Raw genomic sequence first — 21,453 nt, 5'->3', positions numbered from 1 at the left:
ACTACTGAGCAGAGATCCTGCTAATGCGCTGAACTGATAAAGATAAGTAGATTTACTGCACAGATGATAATCTGCATTCATAACAGATTCAAATAGAAAAATTGACACCAAAAATAGCCAGACATTATGCAGTTGCATGCAAATATATTGACACAACTTGATGTTGATCAACATTACAACCACAAACCTCAATGTACTTTATATGGATTTTATGTGATGGACCAAGGCAAAGTAGTGCATAACTTTGGTTTTGGATCATTTTAACCACTTTTCACTGCTGTTACAGCTAAAAGTATTTTGGGGGAAGTCCCCATCAGCTGGAGATGTTGTAAATAAATAGGATTCAGAATGCAGAGAAGCTGTTATGGGTTCAGAGTCCCTCTAATAAAGACTGCTCTGGAACATTTATGACAATGATTGTCTATTTTTATCCATTATGGCCTTATGTTATGAACACATTTATAACTGTTTTAACAACAGAGTTTACAGAAATAATTAAACATGTATAAAGGAGAAAATGAGACTCTGACACCATGTTATTTAAAATATTTATAAACATGTATATCTTAATTTTTATCCAGCAGTTGAATATAAACCTGACAGGCTTTTCAAAAATATGTTTTTTAGTATAATACTAACGTTGAAAGTGGACATTTTGAGAAATAATTAAATCAGGATGATCAAGTTGGCGGATATTAATAGCATATATGTAGGAAACAACTGTTACTGGGGCTTTTATTTTGACAGGATAAAGCGGAAATAAAGTCCTCGTTTTTGGCGCATGACGTATTGGAGGGTTGTGATTGGCTCGTACTGTTGTTTAGGTTGTTATTCTAATCAAGATGGCTGCTGTTGTCGGGGATGGAGAATAACCGCAGACTGTTATCCGAAAACAGGCCGAAGAAACGCACCTAAAACCCGAACCCCGAACCGGAACCGGGCTATTCAGGCTGAAAGCTGTTCTTTTCTAAAGGTAAATCTCCTCCTCTCCGCTCTTCTCACCGTCAGCATCCTTTTCCGTTCTATTAATTATTGATCCGCACTTGTCGCGGAGGAATCTGTCGGAATGAATCAGATCCTCACCGATGTTCTGGTATTTTCCATTATAATGGAGGTTTTAGCTATGAATTGTGTCGTTTTTATTTTGTTTTGAGGTGATTTTCTGTGCGGTTCGGCGCCGCAGGCCGTAAATCAGTGAATGTGTCCGACAGTGTGAAGGTTACAGCAGCCATATAACGCCGATATAACACCGGGGGCGTGGCCTGTCATCATACAGCTGCGATGGGAGCTGTGTAATTATCACTATAAAGTATATTACTGTTTTTATTAAAACCAACTGATGATTTTTATTATTATTTTATCATAATTCGATAAAAAACAGTAGTGTAAAAATTAAGATAACACGTGTATTAATTATATTACACATATTATGTATTAATTGTATTTCTATACAAAAGCAGTAACAACACATTAGATTTAGTTATGTGATTAAATAATGGAAAAAATATAAAATGAATGAGAGAATAAAAATTAGGATTTAATTAATTGTTTTTAAACTTACAATGTTTAAAACACTTTAAGTTAAATTTAGATTTCCCCTTTTAACTGCATTGTTGACATAAATACCTGTAATAATTATTCAAGAAATAATGAAATGTTGGAATTTATACAGAAAAAGTGAGTAATGCTGCTAATATGGAGTGGATAACATGTTTTCTGGATTGTTTAGTGACTGGATTTAAAGGTAACAGGAGCAGAAATCCTAAATCTCAGAACGGTTTTCATGTAGGAATCGTTTCGTCAGCTTCAGTCTAATTGCTCGGTTTGTTAAATCCCTGTTAGAGAAGAAAACCACGTTTTTATTCTGCATTCTGCTCATTATCCTTCTGTTATTAAAGGCCCGACTCTCTGATTACACGTTAAAAATGAGCAGAAGCTGTTTCTGTGGTTTTCGGATGGAGAAATCGTCCCCAGACTGCAGCGTTTAGGGATTTTTATGGCGTCAGGCTGAACATTAAGGATCCACACCCAGTTTTCAGGTCTGAACTCCCAGATTAAGCTCATAGCTAACGCCCTGTTTGCTCATTTGCATTAACATTCACTCACTCACTGGGCTCCCTCTTTGTATGGGAGATGTGTAGGCTGTTGTCATGGCAACAGCTCCACATTTTACCGTCTGGCTGTGATGGAAAATGAGATCCAGCCCCCATTGAAGTGTTTATCGGCGGGGAGCGGAGGCAGCGGGCTGATCTGGGGTCAGCTCAGGTCTTCATATCAGCTGCACCAGCAGCTCAGCGGTTCAAACCATTCCTGACGCTGCAGGAAGCTCTGGAGTCGCTCATCTTTTATTTTTATTTTGAAAACCTGTGAACTTCTGGAGGTGTTTGAAACTTCTCTGTCTTCCTGCAGAGGGCGCAGTGAGGAACCGCAGACATGGACACCACCACGTCCATCAAGATGACCACTCTGGCCATCCAGAACCTGTTCAGCTACGTGGAGGAGGAGAACCTGGCCGCCATGAAGGCTCACCTGGACCGCTTCAAGGAGGTGGACGGCCGCAGTGACGTACGTACCGCACCACACCATACCGCACCGTACCGCACCGTACCGCACCATACCATACCGCACCATACCGCACCACACCGCACCACACCATACCGCACCACACCATACCGCACCGTACCGCACCATACCGCAACACACCATATCGCACCATACCGCACCATACCGCAACACACCATACCGCACCGTACCGCACCATACCGCACCACACCATACCGCACCACACCGTACCGCACCACACCGTACCGCACCGTACCGCACCGTACCGCACCATACCATACCGCACCATACTGCACCGTACCGCACCGCACCATACCGCACCGTACCGCACCATACCGCACCACACCATACCGCACCGTACCGCACCATACCATACCGCACCGCACCGTACCGCACCATACCATACCGCACCATACCGCACCACACCATACCGCACCATACTGCACCATACCGCACCATACCGCACCATACCGCAACACACCACACCGTACCGCACCATACCGCACCACACCATACCGCACCATACCGCACCATACCGCAACACACCACACCATACCGCACCATACCGCACCACACCATACCGCACCATACTGCACCATACCGCACCACACCATACCGCACCACACCGTACCGCACCACACCGTACCGCACCATACCATACCGCACCATACCGCACCACACCATACCGCACCGTACCGCACCGTACCGCACCATACCATACCGCACCATACTGCACCGTACCGCACCGCACCATACCGCACCGTACCGCACCATACCGCACCACACCATACCGCACCGTACCGCACCATACCATACCGCACCGTACCGCACCATACCATACCGCACCATACCGCACCACACCATACCGCACCATACTGCACCATACCGCACCATACCGCACCATACCGCAACACACCACACCGTACCGCACCATACCGCACCATACCGCACCATACCGCAACACACCACACCATACCGCACCATACCGCACCACACCATACCGCACCATACTGCACCATACCGCACCATACCGCACCACACCATACCGCACTATACCGCACCACACCATACCGCACCATACCGCAACACACCACACCATACCGCACCATACCGCACCACACCATACCGCACCATACCGCACCATACCACACCATACCGCACCATACCGCAACACACCACACCATACCGCACCATACCGCAACACACCACACCATACCGCACCATACCGCACCACACCATACCGCACCATACCGCACCACACCATACCGCACCATACCGCAACACACCACACCATACCGCAACACACCACACCGTACCGCACCATACCGCACCACACCATACCGCACCATACCGCACCACACCATACTGCACCATACTGCACCATACCGCACCATACCGCACCACACCATACCGCACCACACCATACCGCACCATACCGCAACACACCACACCGTACCGCACCATACCGCACCACACCATACCGCACCATACTGCACCATACCGCACCATACCGCACCACACCATACCGCACCATACCGCAACACACCACACCATACCGCACCATACCGCACCACACCATACCGCACCATACCGCACCATACCGCACCATACTGCACCATACCGCACCATACCGCACCATACCGCACCACACCATACCGCACCGTACCGCAACACACCACACCATACCGCACCATACCGCACCACACCATACCGCACCATACCGCAACACACCACACCATACCGCACCATACCGCACCACACCATACCGCACCATACCGCAACACACTGCACCATACCGCACCATACCGCACCACACCATACCGCACCATACTGCACCATACCGCACCATACCGCACCATACTGCACCATACCGCACCATACCGCACCATACCGCACCACACCATACCGCACCGTACCGCAACACACCACACCATACCGCACCATACCGCACCACACCATACCGCACCATACCGCAACACACCACACCGTACCGCACCGTACCGCATTGCACCACATTATTTTATCAAATTATTTATTAGTTGCTTATGTATTGACTAATGAATTAATCAATATGAATGTACTAATCAAAATATTTATTGAATACTGGTTTATTTATTTAACATATCTGTTGAACAAAAAAGTAATTTATGAAATTTTAGAAATTATGCATGTTTCGTTTTGTTGACATGTTTTGGTTTATTCTGTGTTTCGGTTTGTTTACATGTTTTTACTTACGTTTGTGTTTGTTGACGTCTTTTGTTTTGTTTACGTGTTTATTTGTTTGTGTGTTTGCAGAACGGCCAGACGCCGCTGATGCTGGCGGCGGAGCAGGGCAGCCTGGAGATCGTCCAGGAGCTCATCAGGAGGGGAGCCAACGTCAACCTAGACGACGTGGTGAGCAAACCCAACGCCCCTCACCCCCTCTGTGTTTTTATTCTGTCTTGTGTGGTTGCTAGGACACCAGCGGGTCAATTATCTGCTGTTTCCATGGTAACATGGCCTTCCTGCGTGTTTCCAGGACTGCTGGTCGGCTCTGATCTCTGCAGCCAAAGAGGGTCACCTGGAGGTGGTGAAGGAGCTGCTGGAGAGCAGCGCCTACATCGAGCACAGAGACATGGTGGGAGCAATGCCTCATGGGATACGTAGTTGGAGCAGATGTGCTGTGGATGTGTGTCTAAGATGAGGTTGTGTGATTTAGGGCGGATGGACGGCGCTGATGTGGGCGGCTTATAAAGGTCGAGTGGAGGTGACCCGGCTGCTGCTGGAGCAGGGAGCCAATCCCAACACCACGGGACAGGTGAGACCCCCACATGTTGCTGACCCGCCGCAGAGCGTCATCCCCTCATGCTCTCGTCTTCCTCCTGTCTGAGCAGTACAGCGTGTATCCCATCATCTGGGCGGCGGGACGGGGACACGCCGACATCGTCAAGCTGCTGCTGGAGCACGGAGCTAAAGTCAACTGTTCAGACAAGGTGACGCTCAATCAGAGGCAGAATGAATCATGACCGGCAGCCATGTTGTCTCTGAACGCGCCTGTGTGTCTCTGTGGACAGTACGGCACCACCTCCCTGATCTGGGCCTCCAGGAAGGGACACTACGACTGCGTGATGCACCTGCTGGAGAAAGGAGCCGATGTCGACCAGGAGGGGGCGGTATGTCTGCACCGTACATGAGACTAAACAGATTTAACGCATTTCTGCTGAACAACTGAAAGCCAAACAGGCTGTTTGAAGAACAACACACTCAGAGCAGTAACTAGGCCAAAACTGTTTCAATAATATAACCATTTTGTATTCAAGATGAAAAATCTTATTTATTTGTAAATTTGATCTACCAAGAACTCCTGAAGAGAGTTTTAGCTTCAGCTAGTTCAGATTCTGTGAAATAATCCCATGAGCATCTTTTTCTGTTGATCCAAAATATAATCATCAGATCAGGTCAACTCTGTGTTGTCCAGCAACAAGGTCTGAGCTTTTTACAGGTAGATGCATCCTGTGCTGCATGATCCACTGTTCACTAAATAAATACTGTTAATAGGCAATTAAATGTTTAGTTTGTTGTTTAAAAAGTGAATTAAATTATTTATTTATTTGCATTTTTATGTATTTTAACATTGGTTATAAACTTAAGTGGTTAAATGAAAAATCTGCAGAATGTGCCAATATTTTTATCCGATTAATCGTTAGAATAATCAAATAATCATCAGAATAATTGACTAATCATGAGAATAATCGATCAAAAAATAACAGATTAATAATAAAAATAATCATTTAACAGTCAGAATAATAGAATAACTATTAGGATAATTGATTAACAGTTAATAATTGATTAGTTATCAAAAATAATTGATTGATCATCAGAATAATTGATTAGTCTATTTTTACTTGTCATATTTTAGATGAAACGGTTCAGAAATTGTGCCTCCTGGTCTCATTTAGCTCAGATATTTCTGCTGCTGAAGCAGCGCTGCGATTGAAACACCGGACTCTGGTCTCCTCAGAACTCCATGACGGCGCTGATCGTGGCGGTGAAGGGCGGCTACACGGAGGTGGTGAAGGAGCTGCTGAAGAGGAACCCCAACGTCAACATGACCGACAAGGACGGCAACACGGCGCTGATGATCGCCGCCAAGGAGGGCCACACCGAGATCGTCCAGGACCTGCTGGACGCCGGGACGTATGTCAACATTCCCGACCGGGTGAGGCGCCGTCTGTTAGGACCCGACTGGTTCCGGTTCCGGTTCCGATTCCGGTTCTGCTCCCCTGGGAAGCTAACGGCACAGTGTGTTTGCAGAGTGGGGACACGGTTCTGATTGGGGCGGTGAGGGGCGGCCATGTGGAGATCGTCAGAGCGCTGCTGCACAAATACGCCGACATCGACATCAGAGGACAGGTGAGAGCCTACCGGAAGGTCAAAGGTCATAAACTACTGGAAACTTTAATGTATTTTATTAGTTTTTGTGTAACTGACAACTTTCTCCTGGCCCTGTGTGTTTTGCTCTTTAACACAAAAAGCTTAAAAACAGATTCAGGTTCTTGTAGAAAAGTTTGCATTGTGTCCATGTTCAGAATGTCAGAGGACCACAGAGATCAGCTTCCCTGATATTTGTTGGGTCTGTTCTTGGAAAACAAACCATTGCTAGCAGATTTCCTCCCTCATGGTTTTGTCGGTCCTTTTGCGTCTCCAGGAGAACAAGACGGCTCTGTACTGGGCCGTGGAGAAGGGAAACGCCACCATGGTCCGGGACATCCTGCAGTGCAACCCCGACACCGAGACGTGCACCAAGGTGAATCCACTGGATCCCAGAGAGGATCACACACCGGGCTGATCACATCACTGACGAGTGTGCGTTTTCCTGTCAGGACGGAGAAACGCCGCTGATCAAAGCCACTAAGATGAGGAACATCGACATCGTGGAGCTGCTGCTGGACAAAGGAGCCAAAGTGTCGGCTGTGGACAAGGTGGGAGACTCAGAGTCACAGAACCTCCAAACCCGAACTGTGTTTCCATTAACAGCAGAATTACTCAAACTGAAACTATAAAATAAATTAACTTAATGAAAACACGCCAGTTAAAAACAAAAACTCTGGGAGAAAAGCTGGGATGAGGCAGCTTTGCAGACGTAACAGATGTATTTCGCAAAACTGCCTGTTCGAACATCCAGATGTTACTACTGCCGAAAACCACAAAGAAGACGACAGGAAGTGGTCTTCTTTGTTGTTCATACAAAGTTGTGTCATTCTGTGTTGAATTCACAGCTCTAATGTAAAATGGCCGACTACAATTTCCCCAAAACACTGCATATGTAGCCGCTCCCAAGTAGGCGGGGCTTGTCGCTCCAACACCTGAAGAAGACGCCATCGTCTCCTCATTTAACTGTTTACATCCGTCTCTGCCATGATTGTTAGTGATTTTTCATGTGAACAACCTTATTCATTCGATTTTAATTTCATTTCTTATTAAAAAGAAACACCACAATTGTGAGATTGTTTTTTTACACAGGCAGACAAAGATTTGGGCTCATTTGTCATGGAAACTCAGGTACAGACACGTCAATGACTTCCTCATTGCTTCTGTCCGTTTTCCCAGAAAGGAGACACTCCGCTCCACGTCGCCATCCGCGGCCGGAGCCGCCGCCTCGCCGAGCTGCTGCTCCGCAACCCCAAAGATGGCCGCCTGCTGTACCGGCCCAACAAGGCCGGGGAGACGCCATACAACATCGACTGCAGCCACCAGAAGAGCATCCTCACCCAGATCTTCGGCGCTCGTACGTTTTCCTCCTCCCTGACGATCATGTGACCCGTTTCTAACGGTAACCTGACCCCTCATGTGCCCCGCCCCCCACAGGTCACCTGTCGCCCACGGAGACGGACGGCGACATGCTGGGCTACGACCTGTACAGCTCGGCTCTGGCCGACATCCTGAGCGAACCCACCATGCAGCCGCCCATCTGCGTGGGTCTGTACGCCCAGTGGGGCTCCGGCAAGTCCTTCCTGCTCAAGAAACTGGAGGGTCAGCACACACACACACACACACACACACACACACACACACACACACACACACACGCATACACACACACACACACACACACACGTACACACACGCGCACACACACACACACACACACACATACACACTCACACACACACGCACACGCATACACACACACACACACACACACGTACACACACGCGCACACACACACACACTCACACACACACACACGCATACACACACACACACACACACGTACACACACGCGCGCACACACACACACACACGCACACACGTTTGTGTTGCTATCTTTGTGGGGACTTTCCATTGACTTCCATTCATTTCTACAGCCTAAACCTGACCTTTACCCTTTTCCTAACCCTAACCAACCAAAACTCAATTCATACCTTAGCCCTAACTCTGACCCCTGACCCAAAAACAGGGTTTCCCCTCGTGGGGACCAGGCTCAGGTCCCCACGAGGAGCAATTGGTCCCCACAACGTAGTATATGTCAGGAAAATCGTCCCCACAAGGTATTACAAACAAACACACACACACACACACACAAAATACCTAATTTTATCACCATATTCTGTGGTTGTACTGTGATAATGATAAAAATAAACTACATTTATAGCTAATAGTTGTAACTGAAGCTTTCATGTCACCATTTAAGTTTCTTACTTAAGAAGTCTGATTTATATCACCAAACTGCAAACAGTAACTGAAGTTAATCCCACTTGTTTCAGATTTACTGATATTTATTAATGCTCTTGTGGGACAAAATGCTCAGAAAATAACATTCCAATAATGTTGGTTTTGTTTTTTATTTTACATCATTAAATTACATTTATCAACACAGCAATTAATTACAATCTTATGATAAGAAATGTGTTGTTGGTTTGGTGAGTTTTATTTCTGTATAAAAGCCTTGAAAGTGTTTGATATTCAAACTGCACAATTTGTTTAATAAATTATAACATTTGATTAAAAGCTTTCTCAGAACAGGAGATGTGCAGTTAGAGATGTCAAAACATAACGTCTTGTTATGTTTTAGCTTTTCTCCTCTGTGCTCTAGAATGTAAAATTTTACCATAAACCATTATTAACTAATAAATTAAGTAGTAAAACAGCGAATTGAAAATATTGTCTTCTTTCAAAGTGTGGAGCTGAAAAAGTTTGAAAAATGACCTTGAAAAGTTCTTGAATTTTTCTGTGAAGTGTGTTTGAACCCTGGCTTCATACCTACGAGTTAACGCCGCTCCTCCTCTTCCTCCTCCTCCTCCTCCTCCTCCTCAGATGAGATGAAGACATTTGCCGGTCAGCAGATCGAGCCACTCTTCCAGTTCTCCTGGCTCGTCGTCTTCCTGTCTCTGCTGTTCTGCGGCTCCGTCGCCGTCGTCCTCGGCTTCACCGTTGACCTCAAGCTGGCCATGGCCGTCTCCCTCAGCCTGCTGGCGCTGCTCTACCTCTTCTTCGGTGCGTCAGAGTTTATTCTCTTCCTCCTCCTGTAAGGAACTGCTGATGGAGCCGTCTGTCTGCTCCACAGTGGTAGTGTACTTCGGCGGGCGGCGCGAGGGCGACAACTGGACGTGGGCGTGGCTGCTGAGCACGCGCCTGGCCCGCCACATCGGCTACCTGGAGCTGCTGCTGAGGCTGATGTTCGTCAACCCGCCGGAGCTGCCAGAGCAGAGCACCAGAGCCCTGCCTGTCAGGTAACGCACGCCGCTACAGCCTGCTGGGAATGCATCATAACTATGGTAGAAACGACAGAGATCTGCACCCTACCAGCTAACCGCAGTGATGCTTGTTGATGACGTAACCGGCCGGCATCAAAACAGAGCAACCGCGAAGCAGCGTGGCAAAGAGCAGAAAGGAAGAGCTTTTTAAAAAGGCAGGTGTAAAACCATCAGTTATCTGGACCTGGATCAGGATTTTAGCTCAACGCTCAGGAGGAACGCAGCAGATGTCACAGTCAGACAGTTTCTATCTGTAACCCTCCTGATGTAAAACCAGGAGCAGAGAAATGTAATCTGAAAGTGTGGAAGAGAGGAAATACAAGCATTTTGTTTTACCACCTTTATTGTGGGACTTTTAGCAAAAGTCTACAAACATTAAATACAAATAACATCCACAAAAAGGAGTTTTAGACCAATATAAGTATCAAATATTAATACTGTTATGGCCGATAACCGATATTTACTGATATTACATATATCTCTCAACTGTTCTGACACCTTTGGAAAAAAAAACGACCAGAAACAGACGGCAACAAGATGGAAATAATATTAGTTATTAATATCGGCCCAGTTGTATTTATCGCCATGGAAACACAGGAGAGCCAGGTGCTGATGATACTCTGACCTCTGACCTCCTCTGCAGGTTCTTGTTCACGGACTACAACCGTCTGTCCAGCGTGGGAGGAGAGACGTCCATGGCGGAGATGATCGCAACGCTGTCGGACGCCTGCGAGAGAGAGTTTGGTTTCCTAGCAACACGACTCTTCAGGGTGTTTAAGACGGAGGAGACGCAAGGTGAGACGCACTTTGTGATTAGGGATGGAAACTGATAAGAATATATCGATACCGATTCCGTTATCGATTCTATTGCGTTAGAAACTCTTATTCAAGATATGCACCATGTTGTAACTAATTAAGACAATAAAGTTTAAGTACATTAAAAGACAAAGAAAGATGAAGCTATAACTGAAAAATTAAATTAAAAATGTATTTTAAATGAATTAAATATTATATTATTGCTGTCAGTATTCCAACCAGCCAGCAGAGGGCAGTAAAGATGCTTCAAATCCTTTTCAAGGAGCTTTGATCAGTTTTAGATCAATATTTCTATATTTACCTGTAATATTTGTTTCACATTGTGGAGCTCTTCCTCTCTGCTCCCCTGCAGGTAAAAAGAAGTGGAAGAAGACGTGCTGCGTGCCGTCCTTCATCCTCTTCGTCTTCGTCCTGTCCTGCCTGATCACCGGCATGGCGCTGCTGGCCGTCTTCAGGGTGGACGGCGAGAACCAGACGGTGAACGCCGTGCTGATCGCCATCGGCAGCGTGGTCGGCCTCGCCCTGCTGCTCAACTGCAAGACGTGGTGGCAGGTCACCGACTCGGTGCTGAACTCGCAGAGGAAGAGGCTCCACGGCGCCGCCAACAGGATGCACAAGCTGAAGAGCGAAGGCTTCATGAAGGTCAGACGGGAGTCCAGCTTTAAGGCTGCAGAGAACTTTTTATTACATTTTATTTCCTGACAGGATCTTTTATTACATATTTTTATTATTATTTAATTTTAGCTCATTTATGCATTAATTTTATCATTATTATTGTTAATTTTTTACCTTTTTATTATTATTACTTTTGTTTTTTTATCATTTTCTTTTTCCTGGCAGGAGCTTCTGTTTTATGTATTTATTTTATAGCAGTACTTCATTATTTTTTTATTTTAATGTTTTTATCTCATTTTTTCTGACAGCAACTTCTTTTTTGCTGTTTTATTATATGTATATACCTTAATTTTTCATATTTATTTATTTATTTTTACATTTTCATTTTATTAATTAATTCATTTTTCGATTAATTTATTTCATTCTTATTTTCACAGGCATTTATTAGCAGCCTTCATGTCTGAAGGATGTTTTAACCCTACGGGCTTCGCTGGTTTTCTCCTACAGGTGTTGAAGAACGAGGTGGAGCTGATGGCGAGGATGGCGAAGACCATCGACAGCTTCACGCAGCACCAGACCCGGCTGGTGGTCGTCATCGACGGTCTGGACTCCTGTGAGCAGGATAAAGTCCTGCAGATGCTCGACACGGTGAGAAGATGCTGCGTGAACTACATGGACCTGAGGAACTCCTAGTTAAATTTAGACACCACTGAGAAGCCCGGCTTTCCTCTCCTGCAGGTCCGGGTTTTATTCTCCAAAGGTCCGTTCATCTCCATCTTCGCCAGCGACCCTCACATCATCATCAAAGCCATCAACCAGAACCTGAACAGCGTCCTGAGAGACTCCAACATCAACGGACACGACTACATGAGGAACATCGTCCACCTGCCCGTCTTCCTCAACAGCAGGGGGCTGTCCAGCGCCAGGAAGATCTGCACCGCCGCGCCTGCCAACGGGGACGCCGCCAACTCTGAAGGTAACCATGACAACGAGAAGCATTTTTAAAATCTCTCAATTTCATGTATGTAAAATTAAGGCCTTAAATTGTCTTTGATTGCTTTTTAAAAAAAAGTTGGCCTATAAAAAAATGTTAAATTAACATGTTATACCAACATTTAATTAAAATTTTTAATTTGGGATCAATAAGGTATTTCTGAGCTAAACATGTTAATCAGGTCGTAGTTGTTGTCATGGCAGGTCCATTTAATCTCGTTTATTCTATGTATTTATTTTTTATTGCGGGACTTTTGGCAAAACTCAAATTATTAAGAGACACAAAATTAGAATTTCTCCCAAACTTTTAAGTTTCAGAGTTTGAGTGACAGAAGACAGTGGAAGCTATTGCTAATTACCTGCATTATGCTTTTACTAGCTTGCTAGCTACCTGGTAAGCTGGATTTTTGGCGTCAATAATGATGAAGTGCAGATTTATCTCTAGTTGGCTGGACAAAGTTTTCACATTTCTGTGGTTATTTAGATCTTAAATACCTTAAAACATCTTAGATTTGAATTAGGAAAAGGTTAATTGCATCTGTGTGCGTGTGCACGGGTGTGTGTGTGTGTGTGTGTGTGTGTGTGTGTGTGTGTGTGTGTGTGTGTGTGTGTGTTTTCAGTGGGTTGGCATGAGGAGCTGGACAGGAAGTTGTCTCAGCACAGTTTGGGAGAGTTAACAAAGTTCGGCAGCAAGACGACGCTGAACCGCCGGGTGAGTCAGACTGGGAGGTAACTGGGACTTTGACTGGTCCTCCAGCTGCGTGAGGTCATGTGACTTGTGTTGCATCGCTGCAGGACACGTACCGGCGGCGCCAGGTGCAGCGCTCGGTGACGCGCCAGATGTCGTTCGACCTGACGAAGCTGATGGTGACAGAGGACTGGTTCAGCGACATCAGCCCGCAGACCATGAGGCGGCTGCTCAACATCGTCTCCGTCACAGGTAAGCCCCGCCCTCCTCCTGGGCGGCCGCTCACACCTGGACACCAGGCGTGGGCCAGTTAGCGGTTAGCTAAATTTAAACTAAAGCTTATGCTGCCGTTAGCATTTAGCATTAGTGAAACTAATAACATCTTGTCTGCAGAGTGTTTTGGAGTCGATGGATTTGTGGATTTAACTAATTTTAAGTGAAAGGTAAAAATACCGAGTGCCAAATAAGTACTTTGTAAAAAGCATTCATATTTGTGATTAAAACTGACTATAACTACAGAGATTAAAGTTAAACGCTAATTTGAAGTTCCAGTTATATTTACCAATGTCCTTTTAGAACACCGGTGGGTCTGACAGCAACAGGTCAAAGGTCAAAGAGTGAAGATCAGCTCACAAATTAGCAAACATTTAAGAAGCAAATCACTTACGAAACATTCAAAACATGCCAAAGAAATTCAAAATAATCGTATTTAGAGCTGCAATCATAATACAGCAAAACTGGGGCTGGGCAGTAAATCAGTAACGTGATCAGTATCAATAGATAATAGATAGAATGTCCAATAATTTCACTGAACTCTGATACAGCATTCTGGGAGATGTAGGCAGAGGAGCCCCTCATGGCCGCTAAGCTCTTTGTGGAATCAACTAACTCGCTCGCTCTTTGGTTACCTAGCAACAACTAACTCACACCCTCTTTGGTTACCTAGCAACAACTAACTCGCTCACTCTTTGTTGCCTAGCAACAACTAACTCGCTCACTCTTTGGTTACCTAGCAACAACTAACTCGCTCACTCTTTGTTGCCTAGCAACAACTAACTCACACCCTCTTTGGTTACCTAGCAACAACTAACTCGCTCACTCTTTGTTGCCTAGCAACAACTAACTCGCTCACTCTTTGGTTACCTAGCAACAACTAACTCGCTCACTCTTTGTTGCCTAGCAACAACTAACTCGCTCACTCTTTGTTGCCTAGCAACAGCCAGTTGAGTAACTTGCACAGCAGCAGTTTCAGGTTTTGCCTCCGTGCCTCATAAATAACGGGTTGAGTGAGAACGGTGGATAAAACAGGAAATGACACGTCACCAGTTTGGCTCTATTTCAGATATTTAAAAATAAAAGCTAATCAATACTTATCAATATCGACAGATATGAAATGCTGATATTATGATAGGTTTTCAGCCATATTCTCCAGCCGTAATATTTTGACCTCAGGTTATCATACGGTCATCATGTCACGTCTGACTCCGCCCCTTCCTGTGCAGGTCGCCTCCTGAGAGCCAATCAGATCAGCTTCAACTGGGACCGGCTGGCGTCCTGGATCAACCTGACAGAGCAGTGGCCCTACAGGACGTCCTGGCTCATCCTCTACCTGGAGGAGACCGACGGCGTCCCCGACCAGGCCGCGCTCAAGAGCATCTATGAAAGGTCAGAGGGCACGTTCACCTCGCGCCGCTGCCGCCGGCCCGACCCGCCGTCTGAGCCGCTGCTGTCCTCCGCTCCTCAGGGTGTCCAAGAACATCCCCACCACCAAGGACGTGGAGCCGCTGCTGGAGATCGACGGCGACGTCCGCAGCTTCGAGGTCTTCCTGTCGTCACGGACACCGGTCCTGACCGCCAGGGACGTCCGCACCTTCCTGCCCTGCACCGTCAACCTGGACCCCAAGCTGAGGGAGATCATCGCAGGTCAGAGCTCCAGAACCAGGCCGGGGCCAGACGCTCCACTTTGATCCAGATGCTCCAGTTTTTTTTTATCCAGATGTTTTCTCCTCATTTTTTCATCTTTTCTTGTTTGGATCCGGTCCTGTTTGATGTTTCAGCCCAGATGTTTTCCGTCTCGTTCCAGATGTGCGTGCGGCGCGGGAGCAGATGAACCTGGGTGGGGTCACGTACCCCGCCATGCCGCTGCAGGAGGCGCAGCCCCGCCCCACCTCCGTCTACAGCCAGGTGTCGTCCGCCTGCTCACCCTCTGCCTCCTTCAGCGGGCCCTTCAACCCGCCAGCAGGGGGCGTCATCTCCCCGCAGCCCCACAGCAGCTACTACAGCGGCATGGCCGGCCCGCAGCACCCTTTCTACAACAGGGTGAGTCCGGGCCCCGCCCACCTGCCGGTGATGTCATCGTGTCATGTGACCTCCTTCTTTAGTTTCATTCATTTCTTTTCATCGTTTTGATTTAATTTCCATGTTTTGCAGTGAATCTCTGAGAGATTCAGAGTTTATTTTCTGTTGAACGCCTCCATCCATGACCCTTCTTTTGGTTTTCACCCCCGTTCAGCCATATTTCTCCCACCACCTCTACCAGCTGCCACGCCCGTTCGTGGCTCCCTTCCCTCCACATCTTCACCTGCGGCCGCCGCCCAAAGTCTCCTTCAGCCGGGACGCCGGCGCCGCTGCAGCCGTAAGTCATCCAGAAGAATCAGTAAAAGTCAGAGTTGACTCACCAAACTCACCTGTCCAGGTGTTCTGACGTCACAAGAGGACAGTCAGGTGAAATCAGCTGCAGTTCAGATGAAAATATCCAATGGTCAGCACCATAAGCACGGTGGTGGCAGCATCATTGAAGCGATGATTCATAATGATTTAAACTGATGTCAGATTCTGTTATCTCCAGGTTGACAGCAGGTCTGCAGAGTCAGACCTCTGGGGTTTTAGTTTCTTCTTCTTCTGTTTTGCCTCCGTTTCCTCTCCTGTGGGTTGGTTTCTGTCAGAGCTGCTGATGTTTGTTATCAGATTCATTTCCTGATGTGTCCATCCCTCGCCTGTCTGTCTGTCTGTCTGTCTGTCTGCAGTCTAAGAGTTCATCTTTTAAAAGGAAGCAGGTACTGAACCCTCCATGTTGGACGTCCCCCGCCCCGTCCCTCATATGTCCACAGAAGTCCTCTGCATTTTAAGATACGAGACGATTAGCGTCCGGCTAGCTAGCCATTAGCATCTGCTCATATTTCTGTAATTTGAACTGAAACCTCTACAGATTAACTGGATTCTGTGGACATAAAGAGTCGGTTTCCCAGCATGCACCTTGCCTGGACAGCCTGTAGCTTCACTTGCACTTTCATGTCCTCACCTGGAAACTGTCTCACCTGTTGGGGAAACGTACGGTTCACCCCCCAGCCTGCACTTTGACCCTGACTGAGGGATTGTTTCAAATGCTGGAGGATTTCAGATTAAAACATCAAATGTTTATTATTAAGATAAAAAGTGAAACCAACAGTTTAAATGTCCTATAAATAAAATAAAAAACTTTTTTTTCCTTCATCTTCTTCTGAGGATTATTATTATCAATATTAGTAATAAGTTCACTTAAGTCTAATTAAAATAAATATACAGAATTTAAAAGTTAGATGACTGTCAGTTTTTATTGTCATATTAAAATTATAATAATTATGGGTAAATATTGATTTAGTTTAACTTCACTCCCCAACTGTAGTTTCATTAAAAGAGAGAAAATTGTATTTGTCCTTTTTAAATCCTTGCATTATTTTTAATGTTCTTAAAATATTTAATAAATATGACAACTAAATAAGTATATTAATAAATATAATTTACTTTTATTAATATAGTAAAATATTTCCGAACCAATAATAATGTTATTATTATTACTATGACTAAATATTTAAATGTTATTCTTGTTTATCATTCAAAGAAAAGGAAATTGTATTTAATAGTCTGTTATTATTACATTTTCATTATTAACATTCTTACAGTAACTAATAAATTCTAATGTATAGTTTTTGTTCTATTATGTGATATATTATCAACAGATGAATAACAATAATATTAATATACATTATTATTATTGTCTTATTTATAATATATTAATAATGCAATTAATAAATATTAAATATTCTACTTTTCTTTCCATATTATATATTAACTTCACTAAATTTTATAGTATTATTTTTTAATGATGATGATTACATTTAATAATCATCATCATAACATTTGGGTCGTTAGGTTCTGCTGTGTTACCACATAGTTAAAGTATGACTGATGATCGCCATGGTAACCAGATCTGTTTGCATGATCCTGATTAAACTGTTTGGTTTGAGCCTCTCAGTTTCCCCGTTTCCCAGATTTTAGCTGGAATCCATCTTCCTGATGTATTCCATCTTCCTGGCAGCTAATTACTGACCCGTGTTTCCGTGATGACAGTAATAATAAATACTCAGATCACATGAAGTTCTGTCGGTCCGGTTTGTAACGGCTGGTTCTGTTCACCCCCAGGGCTCGGCTTCGGTCGTGTCGGGTGTTCCCGCCGTCCTCCTCAGCTCCATGACGACGGACGGAGTCTGTGAGCGCGTGCGGCAGACCGAGGGCATCGACCAGAGCATGGTGGCCCAGTACACCGCCACCATCAAGAAGGTCCGCATCCCGACCCGCTCTGACTGCGGCGGTGCCACCGGGCTGAGGCTAACGGCGTTGTGTTGATGTTCTGTCTGCAGGCCAACGTGAACGGCAGAGTTCTGTCCCAGTGCAACATTGATGAGCTGAAGAAGGAGATGAACATGAACTTTGGGGACTGGCAGCTCTTCAGAGCCACGGTTGGTGTCGGTCCATCCGGTGGCGGTTCAGAACTCAGAGCAGGTCCAGGTTTAATGGCTCTCCTTCGTTCTGCTGCAGATCCTGGAGATGCGTCATATCGAGAGTCAGGTGCTGCATGAGGAAACCGCCAGCGAGCAAGGCAGCGTAGTCGGTGTCCCCACGGAGGTCGGAAGGCGGGCCATGGCGCCGCCTCTCGCCGGAGCCGCCAACGCCGACGCGTCACCGATGTACAGCTTCAACCTGAGCTTTGAGGAGCTGAGCGGCGTGGGCCTGGATGAGGCACCGCGACCCGGAAACATGCCCTGGATGGTGAGTCCCCTCAGAACCACCCAACAGGACGGTGATGTCAGCTGCTAACTATTGTTCCACCAACCGTCCACAGGGTGGCGCTCACCGAACAGCCAGCATGACCAGCCTGAACTCACAGGAGTCGTCCAACGACATCGGCAAGCTCACCGACAAGCAGCAGGCCGAGTATCGCAACGCCTACCAGGAGTACATCGCCCAGATGGCGCAGCTGGAGATGAGCGGAGTCGGGGAGAAGCCCGTCCAACCGCAGCCGGGGCAGTTCATGACATCATCAGCTGGGGACAAGAGCAAGGACAGCACCGAGCAAGATGGACGAAAGTCCTTCAACAAGAGAAGCAGCGCCAAACTGCCAGCTGACAACACCGACTTCGCCTCTAGTGGCGACGCTCTGGATCCGATCACCGAAGAGGACGAGAAGAGCGGATCCTCAAAGTCGCTGCTGACCCGCAAGCTGTCGGCCGAGAGAGGTGGGCTGTTCCAGGGCGCCGGCGACCTCAAGGTAAAGGCCGGTGGCGGCAGTCTGCGCTACCAGAAGCTGACCAGTGACGACGAGGAGTCCGAAGAGTCTGACAACCCCCTCCTGCCGAAAGACGGCAAGAAGTCGGTCGATGCCAAGCTGCCCGGCGGGTCACTGGCGCTGAAGGGGAAGGATTACCTTTCAGACGCCATGTTGGATAAGAAGGATTCGTCTGACTCTGGCGTGCGCTCCAACGAAAGCTCGCCCAACCACTCGCTTCAGGACGAGGAGGCCGACCTGTCGCAGCTGGAGAGAGCCAACTTGATCGAGCTGGACGAGGAGAGCGCTGCCAGGAAGCGCGGCATTCCCAGCAGCCTCAGCGGCCTCCAGGATCCGGCCGTGACCCGGATGTCCATCTGCTCCGAAGACCAGTGCAGCCTGCTGGCCAGCAGCCCCGAGGAGAGCTGGACCTCCTCCAAGAGCTACAACCTCAACCGCACGCCCAGCAACGTCACCTTGAACAACAACACCAACGCCCAGCAGGGAGGCCGCCCACGACTGCCCATTGAGGGCTCCACCTCCTCCAACCAGACCTCCACCGGGGACGTCATCATCCCACCAACCTCCACCACCACCAGGCCCGGCCCCAACAACGAGAACGTCCGAGTGGTCCACCTGAAGAGAGGCCTGAAACCCGGAGACCCTCCAGAGATCTGCACCGTGTCCTCTGACACCGTCACCTTCGGCGAGGAGCGCGAGAGCATCCTGTGACCGCATGATGAAGACGGAGGAGAGCCATCTTCTGTAGTTGCATGCTTTGTAGTGTCGTAAAGAGTCTTCTGCATGTTGTTGTTGTGATGTTCTCGTCTGTAGGAACCAACTCCTGTCCTCAAGCGACGGTGTCCTCCGTGTTTTAGATGTCTCTTAAGCTACAGGTTGAACCAGGACAGGGGTCTTCAACGCCAGGGCACCATTAAGTAAAAAGTTATTTGCGCTAACCCTAAAGCATTAATCCTAAGTATTAGTTCAGCAATCACTAGAGAGCTATGCCAGCACAGTATTTAATGAAAGCTAAAGCACAAGCTTCAACCACGTTGTCAATAACGCATGTTCCAGCATATTATACACGTACCTGTACAGTTTTCCCTTACGCAGATGTCAAACTTTATTCAACTGAAAGTACAAAATAGCCAAGTATATCAGCGCTTTAGGATTTATGGGGGAAATTACTTTATAGAAAGGCTAGGTATTCTCAAAGTCAGCAAAAATGCTAAAGCGCTTAGCTAAACATTTGCTCCTCTGTTGACAGATTGGCGGAAGTGTGCCCTCACTTTAGTTTACATTTGGGAGCTGCAGCTCCACTTCAGCCGTGGTTTCACACAGGTCAGCTTGGAACTAGGCTGAGTGCGACATCAAACATGTCTGTGCACTCAATACAAATTCTTTATATCACTTTTTATTTTAAACATAAGTTTGAAAACCAACTTGGTAGGCAAATAATGTAATTGAATGCATAATTTTATGCCTCTGTAGCATCATGTATCAAGCTGATATCGCCGCTAATGGGTTAGCAGTTAGGTGCTAAGCTAGCGGGGCAACTAGCATGCTAGCGACAGTACCCCAACACTGTAAAACGGTTATTCCACCCTTAGTTAATGCAGTAACAAATGTATGATCAATAAACACTTTATTGTCGTCATCATCGTGTATAAGACGGAGACTTTACTATTTATGCACTTTATCGGTGAGGCTTGGTAAAGCACCAAACCGTCTGAAGGAAACCACAGCCACCTTGTGGTGTAACTCAGTACTACATTCCACTGCTTTCACCCCCTTTTAACGACCCCTTTTAATTATGTTAAACGACCAATAAAATCAGTGGTCACACCTTTGTATGTGTCACATCATATTTTACCAGGTTGTTACACGTTGCCGTCCCTTTAGGACTGACGTTGGAAACTCCGACTTTAGACTAAGAACCGTTGATGTGACGTAGATCATGTTAGCTTAGCATGTTTGTGTTTCACTGAAATAGTTTCGTGCTGAAAGTTTTGCTGCTTGCTCTGAGTTTGGTCGGTCAGTGTTGATGTTGCTTTGCTGCTACCTGGACTAGGTGTCGCTGTTTCCTGCTAAAATAAATGGACTCGATATTAAACTTGTGGATGTGTTGGTGAAGCTGTTCCATTTAGAGCTGCTTTTATTCTGAAAAAAACTTAAATGTTAAAAAAAAAAAGGCTCGTTTTGAGCCAAGCAGGAATCATTCGGGTTTCATCAGGTTTGAATCACTGGTAAAAAGAAACATTTTTAGATTATTCTAAAAATCTAAAATTATGAACAAATTAAAGTATACCTATCAAACTTCCTGAATAAGTTGTCCATTCAGAATAAAAGTCAGACTGATGAATAAACAAGCTGTTATTTAAATCTGTTAAGTAAAATGGTGTTGATGTTGTATGTGACCACTAAAAACACTCAATAAAACCTGGATGTTGAACGTT

At 46.3% G+C, this 21,453-nt stretch overlaps 1 protein-coding gene across 1 annotated transcript; it reads left to right on the top strand.

Moving 5' to 3' along the window:
- Nucleotides 1-818: 818 nt before the first annotated feature.
- kidins220b (kinase D-interacting substrate 220b) lies at nucleotides 819-21,453 on the top strand. The gene is made up of 29 exons (XM_014968182.2): nucleotides 819-973; nucleotides 2,410-2,565; nucleotides 4,858-4,956; nucleotides 5,081-5,179; nucleotides 5,261-5,359; nucleotides 5,436-5,534; nucleotides 5,616-5,714; nucleotides 6,563-6,760; nucleotides 6,856-6,954; nucleotides 7,250-7,348; nucleotides 7,425-7,523; nucleotides 8,152-8,329; nucleotides 8,410-8,574; nucleotides 9,859-10,038; nucleotides 10,109-10,274; nucleotides 10,942-11,093; nucleotides 11,467-11,756; nucleotides 12,237-12,377; nucleotides 12,468-12,705; nucleotides 13,343-13,434; nucleotides 13,518-13,662; nucleotides 14,913-15,075; nucleotides 15,155-15,333; nucleotides 15,494-15,729; nucleotides 15,923-16,045; nucleotides 17,872-18,009; nucleotides 18,090-18,188; nucleotides 18,268-18,498; nucleotides 18,572-21,453. Exons 2-29 carry the CDS (start codon nucleotides 2,434-2,436, stop codon nucleotides 19,724-19,726), a joined length of 5,193 nt encoding a protein of 1,730 aa, XP_014823668.2. The 5' UTR covers nucleotides 819-973; nucleotides 2,410-2,433; the 3' UTR covers nucleotides 19,727-21,453.

Source organism: Poecilia mexicana, unplaced genomic scaffold (genome assembly GCF_051168715.1).
Source record: "Poecilia mexicana isolate PSO_F unplaced genomic scaffold, ASM5116871v1 scaffold_21, whole genome shotgun sequence".
NCBI lineage: Eukaryota > Metazoa > Chordata > Actinopteri > Cyprinodontiformes > Poeciliidae > Poecilia > Poecilia mexicana.
The sequence above is the reverse complement of the archived record's forward strand: the minus strand, read 5'-3'. Positions and strand labels throughout refer to the sequence as shown.

Coding starts and splice junctions, on each gene's coding strand:
- kidins220b (XM_014968182.2), top strand. CDS start 2,434: ATGGACACCACCACGTCCATCAAGATGACCACTCTGGCCATCCAGAAC. Junction 15,730..15,922: donor AGCACCCTTTCTACAACAGG/GTGAGTCCGGGC, acceptor ACCCCCGTTCAG/CCATATTTCTCCCACCACCT. Junction 18,499..18,571: donor CCGGAAACATGCCCTGGATG/GTGAGTCCCCTC, acceptor AACCGTCCACAG/GGTGGCGCTCACCGAACAGC.